Below are 23,922 nucleotides of genomic sequence, written 5' to 3' on the forward strand. Positions count from 1 at the left end.
TTCGCGACCGTTCCGCGTCCGTTCCGCGTCGGTTCCGTTCGCCGGAAGTTCCATACTCCCATGTAAAAAAAGAAACGGGACCGTACGGTCCCGGTTCTTTTTAACATGGAAGTGGATGGAACTTCCGGCGAACGGAAACGGACGCGGAACGGAGGCGAACGGACATGTGTGGATTGACCCAATGAGGTTGGAGGTCAAAAGGGCGTGGAGCCTGGAGTTAGCAAAACCAGCTAACTCCACCACCCCTTTGGTGGTGTTAGCTGGTTTAGCAAGACAGTTTGAGGATCCAATGGAGTTAACTGGTTTTGTCAGAAGCACTTTTTAATACTTTTCATTGGTTCAATATTTTTAGCGGCGCTAGCCGCGGATCCTGCTCTATACCTGACTTTGTCCGTGTCCGTCAACGTTCTGATTGGTCAGGTCCGTCAACGTTCTGATTGGTCAGGTCCGTCAACGTTCTGACTGGTCAGGTGCGTCAACAAAGTGATTGGTCAAGCTTCACATGACACGTTGCTATAAACACATTATAAACACATATCGATGACAAAATGTATCAAAGGCGCCGCTACCTTCACACAGGGTGTGATTTTTTTAACCAACACACAGGCGTAAAGGGTGTTCAATAGCACTGATGTATGAAACAAAATAAAAAGCTGAACAAAGAAGTTAGCTGGTTTCTGCCAGACAGCGACGTTATCTTAAATGACATGAATTTGTTGGGATCAGATTTACAGGCTCAAATCTGTTTCAAGTCTGATAGCAAACAGACTTGTCTGTGTGATAGTCTTTGGATTATCAAACCTAACATTTAAATATTAAATCCAAATGAGGAAACAATACACAAACAGGACTCAAGAGTCAGATTTTGTATGTGTTAGAAGCGATATATCCCAGGCTTTAAGCTTTGAATGCATTTTTCTCCCAGTGAGAATTTCAACCAACCATGTTAACTATAAATATAAATGCAGCCAACACAAGTACAAGACATAAAAACTGACATGATTTTTTAATGAGAAATACACGAAACTGAAAAAATTGTACAAATTGAAATAAAATAAAAAATTGCATTCTTATAATTTCTGTTACTTTTTTTACATAAACTTTTCAATTCATTTCACATCCACTGATCCGTATATTTCACAGCTCAATCCCTCCTTGGATTCTCCATAATTATGCAACAAAGTTGAGATTTCATTTTAAACACGTTGCGCCTCTGTGGTCGAGAGGGGCGGTTTCCCCCATCTGGGTTGCCCACACTGTCTTCAACAGTCTTCCCTCCTAGGAGCCTACACACCTCTACAAACAGGGCCTGCGTGGCACTGGACACAACCATTTGCCAATCTACAGACCGGGGGGGACACTGCCACACAACTGAGGGAGTCTAGTCTCTGCACACTACTATGAACAAGCACGATCAGTAATACGAATTGGTGTTCTGTCCAGGCTGTGTATCTGGAGAGAGAAAGAAAGAGGGAGAGAGGGGGGTAAAGCAAGTTCAAATCCACATGCCTTGAAACAATGATGGCAGAACACACAAATACGTATATGCACTTGAAAATTTTAAAGTGAAAACAGGGTTGTGGGTCTTACTTGAAAGTTGCTGTTGCAGCTGCCGGACCAAAGCGGCGGTCTGCTGCTGCTGTTGAGTCTGTTGCATGCCCTGGCGAGGGAACTGAAACAATGAATGACACGTACAACATTAGCGCTGTTATAATTTATAGTAATTTAACAAGAGAGCTACTGTAAGTTAAGTAAGTGCGTTTAGACTAGAGTGTTTCAATACTTCATTGGCACAAACGAATACAAGACAACGGCATGGCCTCCCTGTGTAATTATCGATGTTAAGTTACTGTGCGCAGTTTGAGAACAAGGCCACACAAATCACAGTGCCGTGTTCAGAGACAAAGCCACAATATACAGGTGGTCATGTCCTAGTGTGGCGACAGCCTACGCCTAATAAAGCCAAATGGAAAGTGTAATCTTCACTCCTACTTCCCTTCAGGCTTTCATGGCCAAAAGTGGTTCCACGAAGGGTCAACTTTTGAGGGGGCAGACATACTTACAGACAACCCCCCTTCTAGATGACTTGGCTTATGGCCACACCATAAATGTTTTACAAAATATATATATATTTTATGTACCGTACATCAAGTTCTTGCCTCAGGCTGTGTTACTATTAGAGCTACAACAGTTAATTGAACTTATCGGTTATTAAAATAAAGATTTTCTTTTTTTGCTGGTAAAATGTACAGGAGTGTATAAGATGTGTGATAGAAAATGTAAGCTTATCATAACCACACAATCATTGCTTAGTAAACATCATTGGCTTCTGGGGAAACAATATTTTTAGTTGCTCAATTTATTTTGTGTCCCCGATTATTAGTAATTAATTCTAGGCTTGAATACTGGTGATATATTATACATACTGTATATACACACACAATACACAGGCATAAAAATAAAAAAAATGCATAAATACAGTATCATAAATAAACCGTGAAGTCCAATGCTGACTTGATTGGTTAGTTCAAAGTGAACTATTTAACTGAAATGATTATTTAACCCAAAAAACACGCTTTGCGATTATTCAATTAATCGAAAACAGTAATTGTGATGTTTGCAGCCATAATTGCCATATCAACCTTTTCTATCTGTGGCGTTTACAACTAATGTTCTCCTCTCCCTCAATTCAGGAGGACTAGGTTGATTAAAGTTCTTATCATCAGGATGGGACGTACCATGGGTTGCTGTGGAGGCAGTGGCTGCATGCCCAGGGCCTGGTTCTGCTGAGCCTGGGCTGGAGGGGCCTGGGCCTGGGCCGCCGCTACCTGCTGCTGCTGCTGTTGCTGCACCTGTTGCTGCTGTTGCTGCACCTGTTGTTGCTGTGGGACCTGTTGCTGCTGCTGCTGCTGTTGTTGCTGCTGCTGCTGTTGTTGTTGCTGTTGTTGTTGCTGTTGTTGTTGCTGTTGTTGTTGCTGTTGTTGTTGCTGCTGCTGTTGTTGCTGTTGTTGTTGTTGCTGCTGCTGCTGCTGTTGGACTTGCTGGGCCTGCTGTTGCTGCTGGGAAAATAAAGGAAAAAGAAATACAATTTATAAACAAAGACATTTCTATCCCACAATTTTGTAACCCATTTTCTTCATCCAGTGCCAATGCCTAAGCTTGTAATCCCGGGCGCTACTCTCCCTCTGCCAGCCTGGGGGAGAGCCCCGAACTGAGCTCATGCTTCCTTCAACGCATGAGGAGTGAGCAGGCTGCTTCTTATCACCTGACAGGGGGGAGTTGCCTGGTAGGACGTAGCGCGTGGAAGGAAGGAACACGTTATTCCAACCAGTTTCTTTCTCCTCCATCAGGCGCCCCGGCTGACCAGGGTCTATGATTAAAGCCTGTGTTACGCTTGTAGCCAAAGCACAAGAAGCTTTGAATACGTGCCAGCATCCGCATAGCGAAAGCCACACAATTGGCAAACAACTCTGTCCACCATTAGCCAAAGAGATGACACACCGTGTGGAGAGATGTCAAAAACACTAATTGACCTCAAAAAAGGTTGCCGCAATAATTAAAGACTATTGATATTGCAGATTTGGTCAATTTGCTTGTTTGGGTCGGAAGGCTTCTCTTTAGTTGCACGGCGTATGCAAATGGTCAAGTGATACCATTATGCTGGCCAAAACAAAAGAAAAGAGAAAAGTAACTTTCAGATTTAGCTTGACTTTTAAGACGTTATTGAAAAACTGCGTGTTTGAATGTCACACAGTTGCCAATATTAATGTTATCTCTTGCTGTGTGTGCGGCGTTGTATTAGAGTTATGTGTGGAAGAGTTAAAGTGCCAGTTCTAGTGCTACCATTTTGTAGCACGACTTTGGCTGACAACTAGCAACAATAATTAATAATCCTTTATTAGGAAGGAATAAATGTGCCTCCAGGTGAACTGCGCATAGATGAATAGGAATAGAAGATGGTTACGTGGTTAAATAATAATCAAATTTGTTTATGAGATGCTAGTAATGAAGTGCTGTAGCCTACTCTGAGTGCTTGTTGTCTGAGGTACTGCTGCTGTTGCTGCTGCTGTTGCTGCTGCTGCTGTGCTTGTTGCTGCTGCTGCTGTTCTGCCAGTAGCTGGTTGGTCGGCCTCATGCCTGGGTGCACCCCCTGGCCCCCCATGTGACTCAGACCATGCATGATAGGGTTCTGCGGGATAGGCTGGTGGGCAAACCTGATGATCCCGGAGTGGGAGGAAAAACACAGAGAAGATGACAGACGGCAATGGAATTAATTGGACATCGTTGCCGTCGGGCAGAAACCTCTCATCTCCATAATTCTAACTTTTTGTGTTTTTCTTCGTAAATCAATGCCCTACTTGATCATACTACAGTGTCGCACAAAAGGAGCAGATCCACGAGATCAAAATGCAGCGCGAAACGACGAGTTTAGAACTTGTAGATCTGCTACTTTTGCCATTTTTGAATTTTAATACTGAAAAGTAACAGTTTTAGACATACGAGGTTTCCACCCGACAGAGACGATATGACACCAAGCACAAGAAAGAAAAAAATGTACTAACTACAAGGACATTTCCCAAAGCTTTCTTTCGATAAAAGTCCGCGTAGCCAGACGATCAGAGAGATCTACGCCTACGATATATGCCTGGTGACATCAAAATTCAATGTATGGGCTAAAACAGGATGGAAACCATTTGGAGATCATAATAAAAAAAATAGTCATAGCTTTAGTCGACGAAATTAGCACGGGTTTATGAGCCAAACAAAATGCACAAGCAATCGGTTGGCTTTTGGCAGCTGCTGCTGCTGACCTCTGCGTGTTCTGCATGCTGTGTACGTATCCCGGAGCCTGCTGGTGGACGTAGCCGCTGGGCCTCTGCTGCATCTGCCTCAGGGGGTCCACCACCGCCGGGCCCCCCGGGCCTCCCGGGTGGGATCCCTGGAAGTTCTGGTTCCCGTAGGACGAGGGGACTATGCCGCCTCCTTGGGAGGGGTGCTGCTGCATGCCCATGTGGGTGGCGTATGTGGTATAGCCCTGAGATATGTTCTGGAGGAAATGAGAGAGAGAGAGAGAGAGAGGGGTGATGATGAGATAAAACTGCCACGTAGAAGCAGATCATAACTAGAAAATGTGCTCCTCGGAGCACAAGTCTCCGCCAGCAAATATTGATTAATCCTGTCTAAGCTATTTATATTACGTATTGTGATGACACCAGTGTGTCTACATAATGTATTGCTCCGCCATTTCTCAGCCATTTCGTGATTATTCCTGTCTTAACTCACTTTGAAAGAGACACAGACTCTTTCAATGTGACACATCTATTTATAGGCCGCTATACGTCATGCGTCTCACTAGCCAATCAGAGCACACTCTTTCAACGTATTGTCACGTGTCACGTGAGGCTTGACCAATGTTAGCTTGGCCGAGGGGGGGGGGGGGGGGGGGGGGGGGAAGTGAAAACAGTCTCCAGACAACTAGGAAAATGACTGCACTTTGTTTGGCTATTCAAACTTTGGCTATTTTTGAAAAATCTGGAACATTTTGTGCAAATCTTTGAATATATACACAGCAAAACATTTTTTTTATAGCAAACATTTTTAACTCAAATCCTGTATCTCAAAATATCTTTTGAGATACGGGTCGGCAGCCAAATACATATAAGTTCCTTGACATGAAAACGTTTGGGAACCACCTATATAGAAACATATAGGACTTAGAAGACATGTTTAGAATGGGCCTCAGGTCTTCATGTGTTAACCCATTAAGACCTGGGACGCATCTGTGTCACTTTTTCATTTGAGCTAAAAAGCATTATGTTACACTTTGGGCTATTCAAAAATAGCAGATATACAAGCTCATAGCGCGGCACCGAGTGCCGCGCTACGAGCTTGTAGATCTGCTATTTTTGAAAAATCGTGAAAATTTGTGCAAATCTTTGAATATATATATTTTTAAAGTGAACATTTTTAACTAAAATCTTTGCTTCCGGGGGGTCCCTGGAACAAGATATTTTGATGGGGTCCGCGGCCAAATACATATCATTTTGGGGGTCCTTGACATGAAAAAGATTGAGCATCACTGATATAGAAACATACGTTTTTCAGAAAACTGTTTAGGAGAAAATGTAGAATCGGCTTCAGGTCTCAATGGGTTAAGGGGTTGATTTGAATTCAAACAGAAGAACATTGAAGTGAATTGGAGCGCTTGCCTGAGATGGCTGCATGGGAGTATATGGCTGGTTGGGTGTCATCTGTCTCATCTGCTGTCCCATCATGCTCTGGTTCTGTGAACAGAAACGTCACAAGTCAGTATCAAAATATTCTACTGATTCGCTGCCCTCCACAGGAATGGGAAAAGACACGTTTTAAAATGAAGCACCGCCGTCTGTCCTCGCCTGCCAACACAGGGGTTTCCAAAACCTTTCCATGCCAAGGACCCCCCCAAACAGCCATACTGTAGACTCTGGCTGTGCAAAACGGCAAAAGAATTAAAACAAAAATATATCCAGTCTATAAGCTCAAACAACAGCTTGTAGAGCAGCTATTTTCGCTACTGCTGACAAATTGTGAAAAAATATTGACAATGACATGGATGCCAGTTTGAAAGTGAAACTGGCACAATAATCATATGAATTGAATTTTATATATGCACAAAATGCAAATTTTCCAACTTTCTAAATTGCCCCCCCCAGGCCGCCCCGTAGCGGCCCTCAGTTTGGAAACCAGTGTGCCAAGACATTGGTTCTTAAAGTGGGGTCCGGGGACCCCCAGGGGTACTTGAGGGGGTTCCAGGGGGTCCCCAGCTAAATTATGGATAGGAACCAAATGGACCCTTATGGGTCTGTAACTCTGAGAGTGTACAAATGGAACCAAATGGACCCGTTAGGGTCCATTTGGTTCCATTTGTACACTCTCAGAGTTAAATTAACATTGATTTTACAATATGAATTGGGGTCCCAGAGATAGAAATGCCATTAAATGGGGGTCCGTAGCCTAATGCATGTCAAACGGGGGGTCCTTGAAATTAAAATGGTTGAGAATCACTGCTAGAGACGTAAAAATCTTCTCTGATGGGGGTCCCTGGCTTATATTTTCAAATGGGGGTCCGTGGGCTAGTAAATGTCAATTTGGGGGTCCTTGACATGAAAAAGTTTGAGAACCCCTGTGCTAAAAATCACAACCCAGGCCAGGATGCTCATGCAGATTTCAGACTAGCTATAGCGCCCCCATCTGGTCAAGTCTACTAAAGTGCAGACTGACTCACCAGTCTGACCTGTAGCTGCTGGCGCAGTATCTGGCCCTGTGGTATGCTAGGCTGGGGCTTGTAGCCCATTTGGTACTGCTTGTCCAGACCCATCATGCCAGGCATGCCGGGCATCATGGCCGGGTAGGCGGGCCGCGTGGGCATCATCTTGTTCATCTGTGGGTTCCGGTTGGGTCTGTAAGGAGGCTCTAACCCGGGACCTCCTGTTGAAGGAGAAAAGAGTTAGAAGGTGTAAATCATTTTTTCATCTAAATTAAACATAGGAGGAAAAACAACAACATGACACAATGCTTGGGTCTTTGGGACAATTCCGTGATAATGTTAAGGCCCCTGCATGCTACCAAATGAGGTGATCACCCTATCATCGTTTAGGTAGCCTCGATCTCCAGGCTTTTATTTTCCTTCGCGTTTTGCTCAAAAATAAGAGCCTGGACCAGGCTGTTGACGTTCCTGGCATAGGAAGTGGGAGTCAACCTTTCATTTCCCCAACCAACCAGAGTGCAGTGGGCGTCGCTCCAAATGTTGTCGAAAAATACAGATCTACAAGGCCAAAAAGTTTTTTTTTGCCAGGGGTCCTCCGGGAGGGAGCAGACCCCGGCGGACCCAACCGCCCTCCTGGATACCCGATGGTACCAGTCCCTCGTCTTTTGCCGGGGGTAAAATGTCCATGATGGGAGAGGGGAAACAGCAAAACCAAACGGACCGCCCACCCAACTTCTAGGCCAATAGAGCACTGAAGTCTATTGTAATTTACACATCCTACCTGGTTCGCGGTTTTCCACCCCCATTCTGAATTCCCATAGACGTGTTTAATATCGCGTCAAATAAGAATAAGAACTGTGTTCCAAAAACACAGGCGGTTTGACTCTTATGGATATGAAGCATCAACTGACGGTGAAAAAACGATAATGTTACTTCAGCCGAATTAGTTAAATTTTCGCCAGAAACAGACCGTATCAAATATGAGTGACTGACTATCATAAACGATACAGAGCCTCCTCCCTGACAATATCGCCGAGACAGTTTGTTTATTTTTGGACCACAATTCTTATATGAGACGATTCTATGATGACCCAATGTTATTCTCCATAGAGAAATTACTTTACGAACCAGGGGGATGAACGAGTGACGTCAGGACTTCTGTACTCTATCACACTACCCGCTCTATTCCGCTCGAGCGAGCCAGCGGTGATTTCGGTCAGTAAAAGCAGAGAGATGTGTCGGGGTGAGCGGTGGTCACCTTATCACCGCGGCTCAGTGACGTCATGTTGTAGTTTTCAAAACCACCGCGGTGATACGGTGACCATCGAAAATGGTAACATGTGCCAGTGGCGTGCAGAGACATTTTGAGGGGCAGGTGCTCAAGTAAATTATACTTTTTTTTGTTTACTTGGTCTGCTCTTTTTTCCCTCTACACCTATACCTCTTTGCCAAAAATAGCCAATCTACAAGCCTACAACGCCTCGCGCTGCGAGGCGTTGTGGGCTTGTAGATCTGCTATTTTTGGCTAAAGTTCTCCTCAGAAAAGGGATGCTAGGTTTCGAGTGGTTATGGTAAAAAGAAAAATCGTATCACATAAAGATTTGGCGGACCCCCTGTAGTAACTCTGAGGACCCCCTAGGGGTCCCGGACCCCCTGTTGAAGACCCTGCTGTAAACTGAAAAAATAAAACCTTTTTTTTTTTTCTTCAAAAGGGCACTTCTGGTCAAGAGGGCAAAGGGCAGGTGCTCTAGCACCACCTAGTCTATCTGTGCACGTCCCTGGCATGCGCCCCCGCTTTAGTGATGATGTGTATATTATGCTATGATGAAAGCTGACCTGGAGGCAGTGGCTGGTTCTGTGCGTACATGCCGATTGGCTGTTGGCCGTAGGGTACCCTCCCGTAGGCGTGGTTCTGCTGCCCCATCATCAGGTCGGGCGGCATTCCCGGTCCGTAGCCCACTCCGCTTGGCGTGCGGTTCACGTAGTCCTAATTAGAACAGAGAACACAGTCATTTAACGATTGAGCGACGTTCAAGGCAGGCTAAATCCCGTTTGCAGTGGTGGAAAAAGCACTCAAATGTCAATGCTGCAATGTAGAAGTACTCCGTTACAAGTAAAAGTCGGGAATTCCAAATTTACTTGAGTAAAAGTACAAAAGTATAGGTATCAAAATGTACTTAAAGTACCAAAAGTGAAAGTACTAAAATCTTTGAAAAAAGCAGATCTACAAGCTCACAACGCGTCGCGACGCGTTGTGAGCTTGTAGATCGGCTATTTTCAAATAGCCTATGTATGAAATAGGGCTAAAGTGGTTAATGTATGTTTTATAATGTAATAATTTAATTTATAACTGCAAAGTAACTAAAGTTTTCAAACAATTGAAGGGAGCAAAAGTACAATATTTGCCTCTGAGATGTAGTGGAGTAGAAGTAAAAGTACTGTAAATTGATACTCTAGTAAAGAAAAAATACCTCAACATTGTACTTAATTAAGTACAGTACTTGAGTAAATGCAACCGCTTTGTCACAAAGCAAAAAGCTTGCGGACACCAGTGACGTGCACAGATAGACTCTAGGTGGGGCTAGAGAACCTGTCCTTTTGCCCTTTTTTCAGTTTACAGCAGGGGTCTTCAACAGGGGGTCCGGGACCCCTAGGGGGTCCTCAGAGTTACTACAGGGGGTCCGCCAAATCTTTATGTGATATGATTTTTATTTTTACCATAACCACTCGAAACCTAGCATCCGTTTTCTGAGGAGAACTTTAGCCAAAAATAGCCGATCTACAAGCCCACAACGCCTCGCGCTGCGAGGCGTTGTGGGCTTGTAGATCGGCTATTTTTGGCAAAGAGGTATAGGTGTAGAGGGAAAAAAAGAGCAGACCAAGTAAACAAAAAAAAGTATAATTTACTTGAGCACCTGCCCCTCAAAATGTCTGTGCACGCCACTGACCACCATTATAACTGACCTCGGTCTTGTTGGCAGACTGGGCTTTCTTCTTCTTGTTGGACTTCTTCTTGCTGGAGTCCGCGGGCCCCCCCGCCGGCACGTTCTTCTCCGGCTTCACCGCCTCCACCATCTTCTTCTCGGGCTCCTGGGAGACGGGCGTCGGGGGCTCCTCCTCCTCGGGGGGCAGAGGGAGGGGCTCCAGGTAGTAGCTGCGAGGCTTGGGCTTCAGGTGGGTGTGGTAGAGCAGGAAGCGCTGCTGCTCCTCGAACTTGGTGACCTTGCGGTCCACGCGCACCGTCCCGAACCAGCCCCAGGAGAGAGGGGCCGAGTGCTTCAGGCCCTCGAACACGTCCCAGGGGGAGATCTTCTGCTTGGTCGACACTTGGAGGCCCTGACAACGAGAGAGAGAGTGTTCAGTGTAACAGGGGTGCACATAACTGGTGCGCAGGTGCACATGCGCACCCAAAAGAAATAATGCGCGGCACATCAGACCACGCGAGGCGCTTTTGCGTACCAACAGCTGGGACAGGAATTTCCAAGCTTTTATTTTTGGAGCAAAACTAAAAAATAAAAGCCTGGAGATCGAGGCTAGGAATTTACTTCCTGAAGCCACACTCACACAATCGCGCTAAAGCACGCGTCGCCCCCATGTACAGCCATTAGGCGCAGGGGGAGGGGACGCATGCTGCACGTGATTGTGTGAGTGTTGTCTCGCATCGTAACACACAGACACGCTGCGACTCGCAGCCAGCAGCGGCTGTTAGAGGCACTCGTCACCGATGATGAACGCACCGCAATGGTGCAAAATATGCCGTGAACGTCCCAATCTGGCGGATAAAAGCAGCGCAGCACAGGGCACCAACCTTGGGGGGTTCACCAAACGGCGTGAGAAAAAGAAAAGTGCGAAAAACGGCAGAATTTGGAAGCAGAGCGTCCTTTTTGGTCGCGCAGCACCGATTATAGCAAAAATAGTCTTTCAGAAAACTGTTTGTAGAAGACATTTGTGGAATCGGAACCTCAGGTCTGAAAGGGTTAACCAAGTCACAAAGGTATTGTGAACTGGAGCATCCAGGTCGTGCAGGGAGGGGTAAAGTTCCTGCCCACCACTGTGGAGCCTGGGGTTCGATTCCTCCGTGGTGTCTCCGGCTCAGATTCAATTAACACAATTAGTGTGTGTGTGTGTGTGTGTGTGTGTGTGTGTGCGCGCGCTCGTGCGTAAGCTCTCACCTCCTTCTCAAAGCCAGCAATCTTGTTGCCCTTGGTGTCTATGAGCGAGCCCTGGGGTTCGCAGGTGATGACATCACGGGTCTGTTTGGGCAGCGGCAGTAGCTGTCGAACCTTCTCCAAGCTCTCCGACTGTCGGTCGCCCAGCTCTTTCTGTGAAGCGCAAAATGACACAAAAAAAAAAAAAAATGTCTTCACTTCAGAAGAAGCACTACACCATTTACCTTTTTCGAACAGGACTTTCTTATACGAGGTACGAGGTACAAACAGTGGTCCAAATAATTACATTTTATTTTGCTGATGACAACAGCTTGGCTATCTAGTACCTTTCGATGTGTTTTATTAATTCTTAGCCACTTAACCCATTAAAACCGGGAACGCATCTGTGTAACCACTTAAACCATTATTTTATACTTTGGCTATTCAAAAAGAGCAGATATACAAGCTCATAGCGCGGCACCGACCTATGAGCTTTAAAGCAAACATTTTTAACTCAAATCTTTGCTTCTGGGGGTCCCTGGAACTAAATATTCTGAGATGGGAGTCTGCGGCCAAAAGCATATAATTTTGCGAGTCCTTGACATGAACAAGTTTGAGAACCGCTGATAATTATAGCAACATACGTTTTTTTCAGAAAACCGTTTAGAAGACATTTGTAGAATCGGCCTCAGGTCTTAAAGGGTTAAACCCTATATACGTCATTGACATGGGATCCCCCAGGGTTCCCCCTCCTTTTTTCCCTCTACACCGAATCTCTTTGCAGAATGTTCACTTATTATGAAATGCCAAGAATTGGGATACTAAGGGTTAAGTGGTTAACACTTAAAATTGGGCTGAAAGATGAATGAAATATTAACTGAATGTTATAAATGCACAGGAGTGGTTTCAAAGCTTACAATTAGACGTGATATATAGTATTTTCTAACAGACAGATGAGACATTGTTCTGTTCTTACCCGAAGCTTCTTGACCAGGTTCATGTAGGCTTTCTTATTCTCCTCCATGCTGCCCTGAGAGATGCTGGACATGTCAGCAGCCAGTGTGCCATTAATCAACACACTCAGCATGTCCAGTACTGTGGTAAAGAGCTCACTGACAGACACACACACACACACACACACACACACACACACACACACACACACACACAGAAACTGAACATTAACCAAAATTCAAGGATCACCACGTCACTTGATCGTGATCAACACTTGAGTTTCCGGTATATTACTCTACGGGATCCAATCTGTTGGTCAAGGGTCAAAGACACAATCCAACCAAATCAGAACTAGCATGTTATTTCTGTAATCTTAAGTAATCTTAATTTAGTTCAACATTATGAATATCTCACTGATCTAGAAACAAGACAGCCAAGCCAAGAATCCGATTTGCAGCCACAGTTCTATTCTAGAATAAACTGACTGTCACAACTATTAGCACAAATCAAATCAAACTCATTTTGTCATCAAAGTGAACACATTCATGGATTCCACAATGTCAGGGGCCAAGTGAGTACATTTAAATTTTCTTGATGACATTTGTGATGGTCGTTCGGTTACAGACTTGGCTTTGGAGGTACTTGCCTTCTGTCCTAGCCTGGTTCCAGACGAATCTGCCTTTGCAAAATTGCATGCACTTTAGCCCTCGGCAGATTAGGTCTGGCCCCCCTCCATAGAGAATTTATTTCTCTCCCGCAGAGGTTGTGCGGGACCAACCAGGGCCCAGTATTCAAATGGGCGGGCTTATCAACAAGGAAGCACTGCTCTGATTGGTTTGTACAAGGAAGCACTGCTCTGATTGGTTTAAGTCTAACCAATAGAGTCCGTTTGGATCTTTTTGTAACCGCCCCTTGGAAAAAAATCTATCGTTGATAGGGACCAGACTAGTATCCACGCAGTGTGTCGTGTGATATTGTCTGGCCACGCGAGGCTACTTCTGTCCCAAAACATTCACAGGGCAAAAAAAAAAAACAGACAAAATCAATTTCTCTTGTTTTAAGAACAAATGACACGTACTTATTGGACTGCATGTCCACGGTGCCACTGCTGATGATGTCGAGGAGAAGTACAGCCCATTCGGTGGTCTGCTGGGTGCTGCGCTGCACGGTGTCAAACATCCCCCCCACCTGGATAACACACACACACACACACACAATATATAATACACAATACAAACTGTTAGAAGACAAGGGAGAACGACATGCAATGCAACACAGCACAGGGCCTCAGACCAGACACTAACAGGGGGACGCTGATGCCCTCTTGTGGTTGAACCATTGCCCTGTCATCCCACTGGAGGCTCCTTATACCAAGTGTTGCCATTATCTATTATAAGCGACTTTGGGCTTCTTTTTCTGTGAAGTTGCTTGTAGATAATGGTAGTTGCGGGTTGCCGTTTTTGGGGCAACTACTAACTACTAACATGTAGTTGCTTATTTGGGCTTGCGTCCAAATGTTGTTTAAAGGTAGGGTAAGTGATTTGCTTTGGTTAAAATAAGTGTTAAATAGCTCTATATTCTGATAGTACTCATTGCTATAGAGTGTTTGTTCAGTAAAAGGAGTCTCCTTGTCTCTCCACCTCTGTATTAAACAGAAAATGCATTTTCGTTTCAGTTTCAGTTTCATTTCCAATTTTATCCAACCAGGACAGAGAACTCAATCAGGATATAGATTAAACAAGTGAAATAGGAAGTGATGACACTAAGAAATGAGCAGACAAAATTGGAACTGGAACACTATGAAAATGAAGCTTAAAAATGGGTACTTTCTCCTGATTGGTTGAGATTTTGACACCTACCGGAAAATGGATTTTCTGTTGATTACAGAAATGATTACTATCAGAATATAGTGCTTTAACCTTTTAACAAAATACTTTTTGTTTTAAACAAAAAATATCACTTACCCTACCTTTAACCAGTGGTTATAAAATATTTTATGTCATGGACCCCCAAATTACTATGTATTTTGTCCCTAACGCCCCACCCCATCTGAATAATTCTTTGTGCCAAGGAGCCCCGTACCGGATTTGTGTTGTTAGAATGTTGCAAAACTCTTCGAAATATTCCACATTTTATTTCACAAAAATACAAAATAGCACATCTACAAGCTTGTCAATCGGCTATTTTCAAATAGCCAACATATACAGTATATATATAGGTTTAAAATGCTCCTCATGTGGCCCCCTATTATAGTCGCTTCTTCTGGGGCTTGTTTTCCCCAGACCCTGGTTGCCTTATTTTCTCTCAGAAAAAAAATCTTACCAGATTGAGTCTCAGCTTGAGGGCTTCGTGCATCATCTGCTTGGCCTTGCAGTCGTCCTGGTACTGGTCCTCGCGCCAGTTGGTGACGATCTGCTGCACCTGGCTGTAGAGGGAGGTGAGGAGGCCCTCCCTCTGCTCGTCCTGGCCCTTCAGACACGTCAGCACCAGGGACAGAAAGGGCTGCTGGCTCAGCAGAGACATACTGTGGGGGAGGGGAGAGCAGAATAACAACCCATTAAGACCTGGAACGCATCTGCGTCACTTTTTCATTTGAGCTTAAAAAAAAGCATTATTTTACACTTTTGGCTATTCAAAAATAGCAGATATACAAGCTTGTAGATATGCTATTTTTGAAAAATCATGAAAATGTGTGCAAATCTTTGAATATATATATTCTTTTAAAGCAAACATTAACTCAAATCTTTGCTTCTGGGGGTCCCTGGAACAAACTATTTTGAGATGGGGGTCCGCGGCCAAATACATATCATTTTGGGTGGTCCTTGACATGAAAAAGTGTGAAAACCATTGATGTAGAAACATGTTTTTCAGAAAACTGTTAGGATTTAGAAGACATTTTTGCAGAATCGGAACCTCAGGCCTCAATGGGATAAGCACGGAATGTCTTATGTCTCTGCTGGTTTAGTATGACAATAAACCTGATTGATTACAAGTGAGCATAAGCAATGGCCACTGTAAAAGAAGTGGGTACTGTACATGGCACAATGTAAACCACTGTTGACAGCATGACTTTATTCTCCCTTCATCCTCTTTTCTCAACATTTCTCCAGAGTTCATTCTGCTTTATGTTTGCACAGAAGTGCGTGCACCCTTTATTCTACCATGGCCTACGTTTTGTTGTGGAGATAAAATAATGGCAATAATATAGGTTACTATATTTGCATTGCTATTAACCCATTAAGACCTGGAACTGTGTCATTTTTAGATTTGAGCTAAAAAGCATTATTTTACACTTTGGGCTATTCAAAAATCGTGAAAATGTGTGCAAATCTTTGAATATGTATATTTTTAAAGCGAACATTTTTTAACTCAAATCTTTGCTTCTGGGGGGTCCCCGGAACAAAATATTTTGATGGGGGTCCGCGGCCAAATACATATCATTTTGGGGGTCCTTGACATGAAAAAGATTGAGCACCACTGATATAGAAACATACATTTTTCAGAATACTGTTGAGATTTAGGAGACATGTAGAATCGGCTTCAGGTCTCAATGGGTTAATGTGCAATTAAATGACACAAGACTGCTGCTACTATAGCCTGGTAAATGCTAGTATGTGAATATGTTTGACTTTGTATGTTCCTGAACTTCACAGTTCAAGATGATTCCGGCCTCTTGAACATCAAGTCTGTTTTGAAAAAAACACGATATAATAAAACAAGGAATGGGTTGAAGACGCAACACACACACACCTCTTCTGTTTCTGCCGGTCCCTCTCCTTGCGCGTGGACGAGCCCAAGTGTTGCCCCTTCTCCAGCTCCTCCCCGGCTGCCTTCAGCACGTGGCCTTGCACCGAGGTGGGCAGCTTGGCGATCAGAGGAGCCACCAGCCACACGCCAGAGCGCTCCGATGAACTGCAAGACAAAATAGAGAAAAGTCTGGCACAGTAGAAACAAACCTCAAACAGACAAGATTTAAGTTAAACAGAAAGTACCCTAACCCAGTATGAGTAGGCCTATAAGCAGTAGTACGTATTCCGTTTTTTGTCAGACCACCGAATAATGTTATAAACCATTGGTTCTCAAACTGGGGTCCAGGGACCCCCAGGGGTACTTGAGGGGTTTCCAGGGGGTCCCCAGCTAAATGATGGACAGGAGCCAAATGGACCCTTATGGGTCTGTAACTCTGAGAGTGTACAAATGGAGCCAAATGGGTCCATTTGGTTCCATTTGTACACTCTCAGAGTTATATTGACATAGATTTTACAATATAAGTTGCGGTCCAAGTGATAGAAATGCCATTAAATGGGGGTCTGTAGCCCTAATGCATGTCAAACTGGGGGTCCTTGAAATTAAAATGGTTGAGAACCACTGCTAGAGAGCCGTAAAAAATCTTCTCTTATGGGGGTCCCTGGCATATCTTTTCAAATGGGGGTCCGCGGGCTAATAAGTGTCAATTTGGGGGTCCTTGACATGAAAAAGTTTGAGAACCACTGTTATAAACCACCCAGACACTGAAACCAACCTGAGCGTATCATCAGGTGAGGTGTTTAGTCCCACCCAGAAAAACGTCTCTCAGCAGGAAATGCCCAAAACAGGGCATTTCATGTTGACGGGCTCTTTAAGTTAACCACTTTTAAGTTATGATCTAGATTAGAAGCTTACAGCCTGTCACGTTATGACGTGTTGTGAGCTTGTAAACCTGCTATTCTCCGAACGTTTACCCCAAAAGAGGGACGCTAATGTTCACACTATGGTTAAGAGCCATTAGTTACTCTAGGTTAGGTATGGAATGGCACACACAGAGATAAGACACAGACCTCAAGATAGGCTTCATCTTGGCGGTGTTGTTAGTGTTGTTGGATGCAGAGCCGGCCGGACCCGCGGCTCCGTTCCCTGAGGGGTTGCTGGAGTTCATCTCAGCTGATTTCTGGAACACCTCGATGGTGGCCTTAGCTATGTTCTCTAGAAGAGAGTACAGCTCCTGTCGACACACACACACACACACACACACACACACACACACACACACACACACACACACACACACACACACACACACACACACACACACACACACACACACACACAGAATGACCATATTACAATCATATTCCATTCATGTTGTTGTCTTTGTGTACCTTGTATGTTTGTATTTTCAAAATGCTGCCATTCTGGCCAGATTTTGCTCGAAAAAGAGCTCCTTCGTCTCAAGTGAGTACAAAGTATAATAATATTTATAACAATATTTTACCAAATATCTCAATCTCGATTGTGACGATAATATGAAATTATTCAGTGTGAGCTTGTAGATCGACAACATTCACGTTTTTTTTCCAAAAGACAACAGATCCCAGGCGATATCTAGCCTCATATCATTATAATAGATATATTATTGCACAGCCCTAAAGTCATGCACAAAAGACTTGGTTAGACACATGACCGTGTAGATTGGGACTTACGTTGGTAGTGCTCTGCTTGATCATCAGCTGTAGCTCGAGGGACGACTGTCTCATCGTCCATTGGTCCATGTTCTACAAACAGTAAGGAGAGGATTAACATTACACTCACAATCTCTGAGGTACTTTTACTTTACTGGAGTATTTCCTATGTTCAGTACTTTTACTTCTACTCCACTACATGGGCAAATATGGTACTTTTACTCCACTAGCAAAACTAGTTACTTTGTAGATTTTGATTATTATTACAAAACACACATTAACCACTTCAGCCCTATATACATTTTGGCCATCTGAAAATAGCAGATCTACAAGCTCACAATGTGTCGCGATGCGACGCATTGTAGATCTGCTATTTTCAAAAGATTTGTATACGTTTTGAAGACTTGAAATTGGACAGTCCGCATAATGAGTATTTTCTACTCTACCCTTTTGGTACTTTAAGTACATTTTTATACCAATACTTTTGCACTTGCACTCCATTCAATTTTGAATTCCGGACTTGTACCCGTAACAGAGTATTCATACATTGCAGTATTGATACTTTTACTAAGAAAAAACATTTGAGTACTTTTTCCACCACTGAAAATAGGCAATTTGTTTTGTAGCGCAGCGTCACGGCCATCACGCAGCAACGAGTGACGGGGGTCAGTTTGTTGCTTCATGTCACTTGGCTTCCATTGAAAATGACATCTACTAGACCGTACCCGGTGAAGTGTGCAGGCAAAAGTAGTTGCAAACGTGGGGTTATTGCTAGGGATGGAGCTCGTTAATTTTTATTGATAATGAGCACCTTATCGAGGCTGCTTATCGAACCGAGCTTTTATCGAGCCCACTATCGATCTTTTTCTATTATTAAGAAAAAAGACGTGAGGCGAAAAATTCTGAACAGAACCGGTATCTTTTTTTATTGGCCAGCTGTAACAGTGAGTTTGTGGCTGACCACTATCTAAAATTAAATGAAGATGACAAAAGTAAAAAATATTTTTGCCTATCATTAAAACAACCATTCATATAATGTGCAATAAGTGTCAAATGGCTTTATATTATGAATAGTACTGTAATAATTACTATAAAATCTCCATGTCTCTTCAACTTTTTATAAACAAAAAATGCATAGTTATTTTTTCTATTCTTTTTTCTTTGTTTTAACCAAAATATATCACTTGCACTACATTTTACTAGGGCCTTCAAATACAGTACTTTTCTAACAGACAGAAGGCAAGTGACCTTTTTACTTTTGGAAAATAATATTGAAGAAACGGTTAATGTGTGTACTGTCACTTTAAAAGCGCAATGTATACTTCATCGTACGACGGTGTCACGCACCAAACATGGCCGATCTCCAAGCTCACACTGCGTCTGTTCGCACCACGTTGTGAGCTTGTAGATCTGCCATTTTCGGCAACGATAGACTGAGGGACGGGCAGTGCTGTTTGGCACAACTTGCAGCTATCAATACACTTTTAGACCAACATGTTTGTGCCAGCGTGGGTGATTAGATTTATTTCTTGATCGCCTCTTGTTTTGATAGTTTAGACATGACGTCATGGGCCGCTACACTCGATAACAGGCTCGACAAGCCTAAAGCTTATCGAAAACCGGGTCTCGATAAATTCATGCCCGGGTATATAATGGACCCGGTTTTCGAGCTCCATCCCTAGTTATTGCTCTGTCCCCCTCTCTCCCTCCCCCTCCCCCTCTCTCTCTCTCCAGCCAGCAAGCATGGCCACATTCTTGACATTCTTTGACATAAAAATGCGAATAAACAGCTGAGATTTAGTGATATCGAAGAACTGGCTCGACAGTTCCATGCACATGGTAATGGTCAATGGCTGTGCACGATTTGAGAGCAATAGTGCCAGGCAGTGAGGAGAACCGGGCAGAAGAATTTTTGACATAAAAATGGGAATAAACAGCTGAGATTTAGTGATATCGAAAAACGGGCTTCGGAGTTCCATGCGCATGGTGATGGTGAATGGCTGTGCGCGATTTGAGAGCAACAGCTCCAGGCACCGAGGAGAACCGGGCAGAAACGTGTTTGGGCTCACAGGTTTGGCTTCAGTGGTTTGGTCTCAGACAGACACTAACTACTACAGAGGTTACTAGAATTATAGGAGGATGAACAACACTGCCGTGTCCTGTTCTATCGTTTCCCCACCAGGAGAGGGCAGCGGTGCACTTCACAAGTCCATACAATCCCACACAGACATTTCAAGAACCATCACATGCGTGCCGTGCCGTGCATGTGTGGGTCGTCACTCAAAGAGAGCGTGATGTGGGTTCACTGGGTTGCCTGGTGACTCAGCGAGTTAGTGCACAGACCATATGCTCCTATCTCTCTCTCCCTCTCTCTCTCTCTCTCTCTCTACATTCTCCTGTCTGACAAAAAAATAATCCTTAACCCATTAAGAACTGGGAACTGTGTCATTTTTTTATTTGAGCTAAAAAGCATTATTTTACACTTTCGCTATTCAAAAATAGCAGATCTACAAGCTCATAGCGCGGCACCGAGTGCCGCGCTATGAGCTTGTAGATCTGCTATTTTTTAAAAATCGAGAAAATGTGTGCAAATGAATATATTTATATTCTCTTAAAGCGAACATTTTTAACTCAAATCTTTGCTTCTGGGGGGGTCCCTGGAACAACATATTTTGAGATGGGGGTCCGCGGCCCAAATAAATATCATTTTAGGGGTCCTTGACATGAAAGAGTTTGAGCACCACTCATATAGAAACATAGGTTTTTCAGAAAACAGTTAGGATTTAGAAGACATTTGTAGAGTCGGCTTCAGGTCTTGATGGGTTAAAAGAGAGGGAGCATGATGGGAAATGGTCAAAGCATGACACTTGTGAACTCTGTACCGAAACCAAATATGGTTAATTTCAGAAGATACACCATCCCAATTGGAGCCACTAGAGGTGAAATGGTAGCCTGACACTCAGCCTGAACTTTCATTTGGTTTCACTCCATTATTCAGTCTGAAAGCCCTCTCAGTGCAGCTGTTTTCTGAGATGGGGGGCGTGGCCAAAGTAGGGACTCTTTGGCGATTGGTTCGTACTGGATTATCCCGATTGGGCCGGGTAGATTTTCACCCTGAGAAAACCCCGCCTTCGACAGCGTCACCAGACCCTGAATGCGAGGCTATCGATTCAGGGGCTGGAGCCAGGCTAGTGAAATGGCCCACAAATCCTACACATGTAGGAATTATATGAAATGAATTTCATAGATAGCTTCATAGACTTGTTTGACAGCACTGTCATCAGTGTTGTGTAAATTCATGTTTTATTTTAAAAGCTTGTAGATCCGCTATTTTCAGCTAATGTTCCCCTCAGAAAAAAAGGGATGCTAGAGTTCAAGTGGTTAATGTAAAAATAAATTGGTTCCCATCACACAAAGATTTGATGCCCCCCCCCTGTAGTAACTCTGAGGACCCCCTGTTTAACACTTAACTTGCCTGAGTTATTTCTGAGTTATATTTTCATTGAAATTCAAAAATTACTCAAGAGCCGAGATACAGAATTTTTAAGTTTTAAGTTAACAAGGAAGTGGATAGGAGTCTAGATCTTCGAAAAATCATATCTCCTTGGTCTTTGGGTCAAAAAATGTTTTAAAAATGTAAAAAAAACAAAACGCATATATGCGTTATTGGCAGAAAATGAGTCCATTGAAGACCCCATTGATATTAAGTGGCAGGTGGAAGTGACTCTTTCCCACACACCTGTAGGATGCGTTTGATGCGTTGCCTCTGAGGGTTGTCCCCGTCGTCGGCGTCCAGCTGGCGGTGGGGGTAGCAGATGAGCTGCAGCAGCCGCTGGGCCTGGATGTTGTTCAGCACGGGGTCCTGCAGGGCGCTGCTGTCCTCGGCCAGGGACTTCAGACAGCGTTCACCCACCCACTCCTAATGGAGGACAGGACAGGCAGAAAGAGAAGAGAAACATACGAGAGGCATGGATTAAAAAAAGCTTAATAAAATCTCACAACGGAACATTTTGTCAGGCCAAAAACTGCAAAAAACAGCAAAAAAATAGGAAAAACAGCCAAAAAGAAGCGACTATGGGCCACATGTGCACTTTAACATATACATCAGCTATTTGAAAATAGCAGATCTACAAGCTCACAACGCGTCGCGATGCGACGCGTTGTGTGCTTGTAGATCTGCTATTTTCAAATAAAATCTTGCGGAGAAATTATATAATAAGCAGATCTGGCAACCCTGGCCGCCACACACTAGCGCAGTGTTTCCTAAACTATGGGCATATGTGTAGAATTATGATGTTTTTGGTAATATTGTTACTGCTGAAATCACAGATTGTAAAAAAAGGTTGCAAAGGTTCAGATTGAGGCTGAACCTTTTTGCCTTTATGAAATATGGGTTCATGCAGGATACTTCTGAACATGTATTCTATCGCTAGTTTGACCACTTCAAATAACTTCAAATAACGAATAACCAAAAATCGCCGACGAGTTGTGAGCTCGGTAGTTCACAACACGTGTTGTGAACTTGTAGATCTGCTATTTTCAGTACCCGACACGATTCTCTAGAACAGTGGTTCTCAAACCTTTTCATGTCAAGGACACATATAAGGACCCATATAAGACCCTTGTATATCTGCTATTTTTGAAAAAAAGTATTGTGACGCTATATTAGCAAATTTAGCTGGGGACCCCCTGGTACCCTCCCAAGGACCCCTGGGGGTCACCGGACCCCACTTTGAGAACCAATGCCCTAGAAGACTTGGCTTCTACAGGCATCCAAATGACTGAAATCAGTCGTGGCGACTGAGAACTTTAATCCACGCGAGAAGGATAGATGTGAAAACGTGTGGAGCAAGTACAGTAGTCAGTGAGTAAAATTTCGGATATTTTTTTTCCTCCCGGCACTAGGAACTGAGTTAAGGAATCTTATTTCATGCAACACGGCTCCCAAGTTAAGCCTGAGCCAAAGCAATAATGGAAACTCGCGTCTCATGCCAAACAAGCTTAACCGCAGCCGAGTTGTGATAAAAAAACAACACAGGCCAGGGGTGACTTGTGCCTCGCACTAATAAAATAGAACCTTGCATAGCCTGCGGCGTGATATCCGCCACGACGAGAGAAACTGTTATTGATCCATGATTTTTGCCACGTCCAGACGTCTAGGATATTGGCGTGGTGGTGCTGGGATTAATCTGAATGTCACATCGTCGGTGACATCTGCCTTTGTGAAACAATCGTATCGCCTGTCAAAACAACTCAGGCAACAATGCCTTATCACAGCCTCCAGTAAATCCAAAACGTCAGACAGCTAAAGCAGGTAAAAGTAGGCGAGACACAGCAACAACAAGATCGCCTGCGTATGTCCTAGTACTGTATAGATACTTACATCCCAATAACAAATCCCACGAGGTTGATCTTCAACCATGTGTCATTTCTTTGCTTAGTTTTTAGCCTTTTAACTAGTTATTTCTTTAATTTGTTCTGTTTTGTAAAGCGACTTTTGAGTACCAAGAAAACCGCATATAAATGGATGTATTATTATGTGGAAAGCAACCCTATGATGAAGCGAAATTATATAATTGTATTGCTTAGCATTGATGCACTTATGTGACATGAAAAGTGTCTTGAGACAGCTTGTTGGGATTTGAACATGTAATGTAATGGTTTTCCTAAAAGGCTGTGAGCTGAGAAACAGGGCAGGGTCTGCTATCTGCTTAGATAGGACTGGTATTCAAGGAGTATCCTGGCTAATAGGGGGGTCACAGCTGCAGGAGTAAGAGACAGCCTTTGTTTTATGACTATGAGAAACTAGTTGAGTGGACGGGCAGGGAAAGCCAGTCAGTCTATCTGTGTGCTCTGCTGAAGTAACATGTATGTTGTGTGAATGGTACAGCAATGTAAATAAAGATTTCTATCATCATTTAATATTGCGTCTGAGCCAACGTATCATCTGATCTTTTTGAGTGTTTCAATTCTGCTAGAATATTAGACTGGACTGCATACATTATTATTAGCAAGGATTTCCACGTCAGGTACTGTCTAGAGACTTACATCCCAATGTGTCCGCCTGTCCTAAACATTTTAGTCATTTTTGTCTCCGCCAGGCCGAAAGGCATGGCGAGAGAGTATGTTTTTCCGT

At 43.7% G+C, this 23,922-nt stretch overlaps 1 protein-coding gene across 4 annotated transcripts in view; it reads right to left on the reverse strand.

The window, feature by feature from the left end:
- Positions 1-980: 980 nt before the first annotated feature.
- med12 (mediator complex subunit 12) overlaps positions 981-23,922 on the reverse strand; it is a 55,197-nt gene continuing 32,255 nt past the window's right edge. The window contains exons 27-43 of one of the 4 annotated variants that reach the window (XM_084041465.1): positions 21,526-21,705; positions 17,808-17,879; positions 17,166-17,329; positions 16,099-16,260; positions 14,671-14,872; positions 13,427-13,536; positions 12,371-12,506; positions 11,419-11,568; positions 10,211-10,582; positions 9,083-9,233; positions 7,274-7,467; positions 6,210-6,284; positions 4,812-5,047; positions 4,025-4,214; positions 2,739-3,059; positions 1,591-1,672; positions 981-1,452 (exon numbers count right to left, since the gene is read on the reverse strand). In XM_084041465.1, coding sequence (XP_083897591.1) covers positions 1,415-1,452; positions 1,591-1,672; positions 2,739-3,059; positions 4,025-4,214; positions 4,812-5,047; positions 6,210-6,284; positions 7,274-7,467; positions 9,083-9,233; positions 10,211-10,582; positions 11,419-11,568; positions 12,371-12,506; positions 13,427-13,536; positions 14,671-14,872; positions 16,099-16,260; positions 17,166-17,329; positions 17,808-17,879; positions 21,526-21,705 — 2,835 coding nt within the window. In that variant the 3' untranslated portion in view covers positions 981-1,414. Of the gene's footprint in view, positions 1,453-1,590; positions 1,673-2,738; positions 3,060-4,024; positions 4,215-4,811; positions 5,048-6,209; positions 6,285-7,264; positions 7,468-9,082; positions 9,234-10,210; positions 10,583-11,418; positions 11,569-12,370; positions 12,507-13,426; positions 13,537-14,670; positions 14,873-16,098; positions 16,261-17,165; positions 17,330-17,807; positions 17,880-21,525; positions 21,706-23,922 lie in introns of all 4 variants that reach the window. The other 3 variants (XM_084041464.1, XM_084041466.1, XM_084041463.1) reach the window with 3 other exon arrangements.

This window comes from Gymnoscopelus microlampas, assembly GCF_963454915.1.
Source record: "Gymnoscopelus microlampas genome assembly, chromosome: 18".
In the NCBI taxonomy this organism is placed as follows: Eukaryota; Metazoa; Chordata; class Actinopteri; order Myctophiformes; family Myctophidae; genus Gymnoscopelus; species Gymnoscopelus microlampas.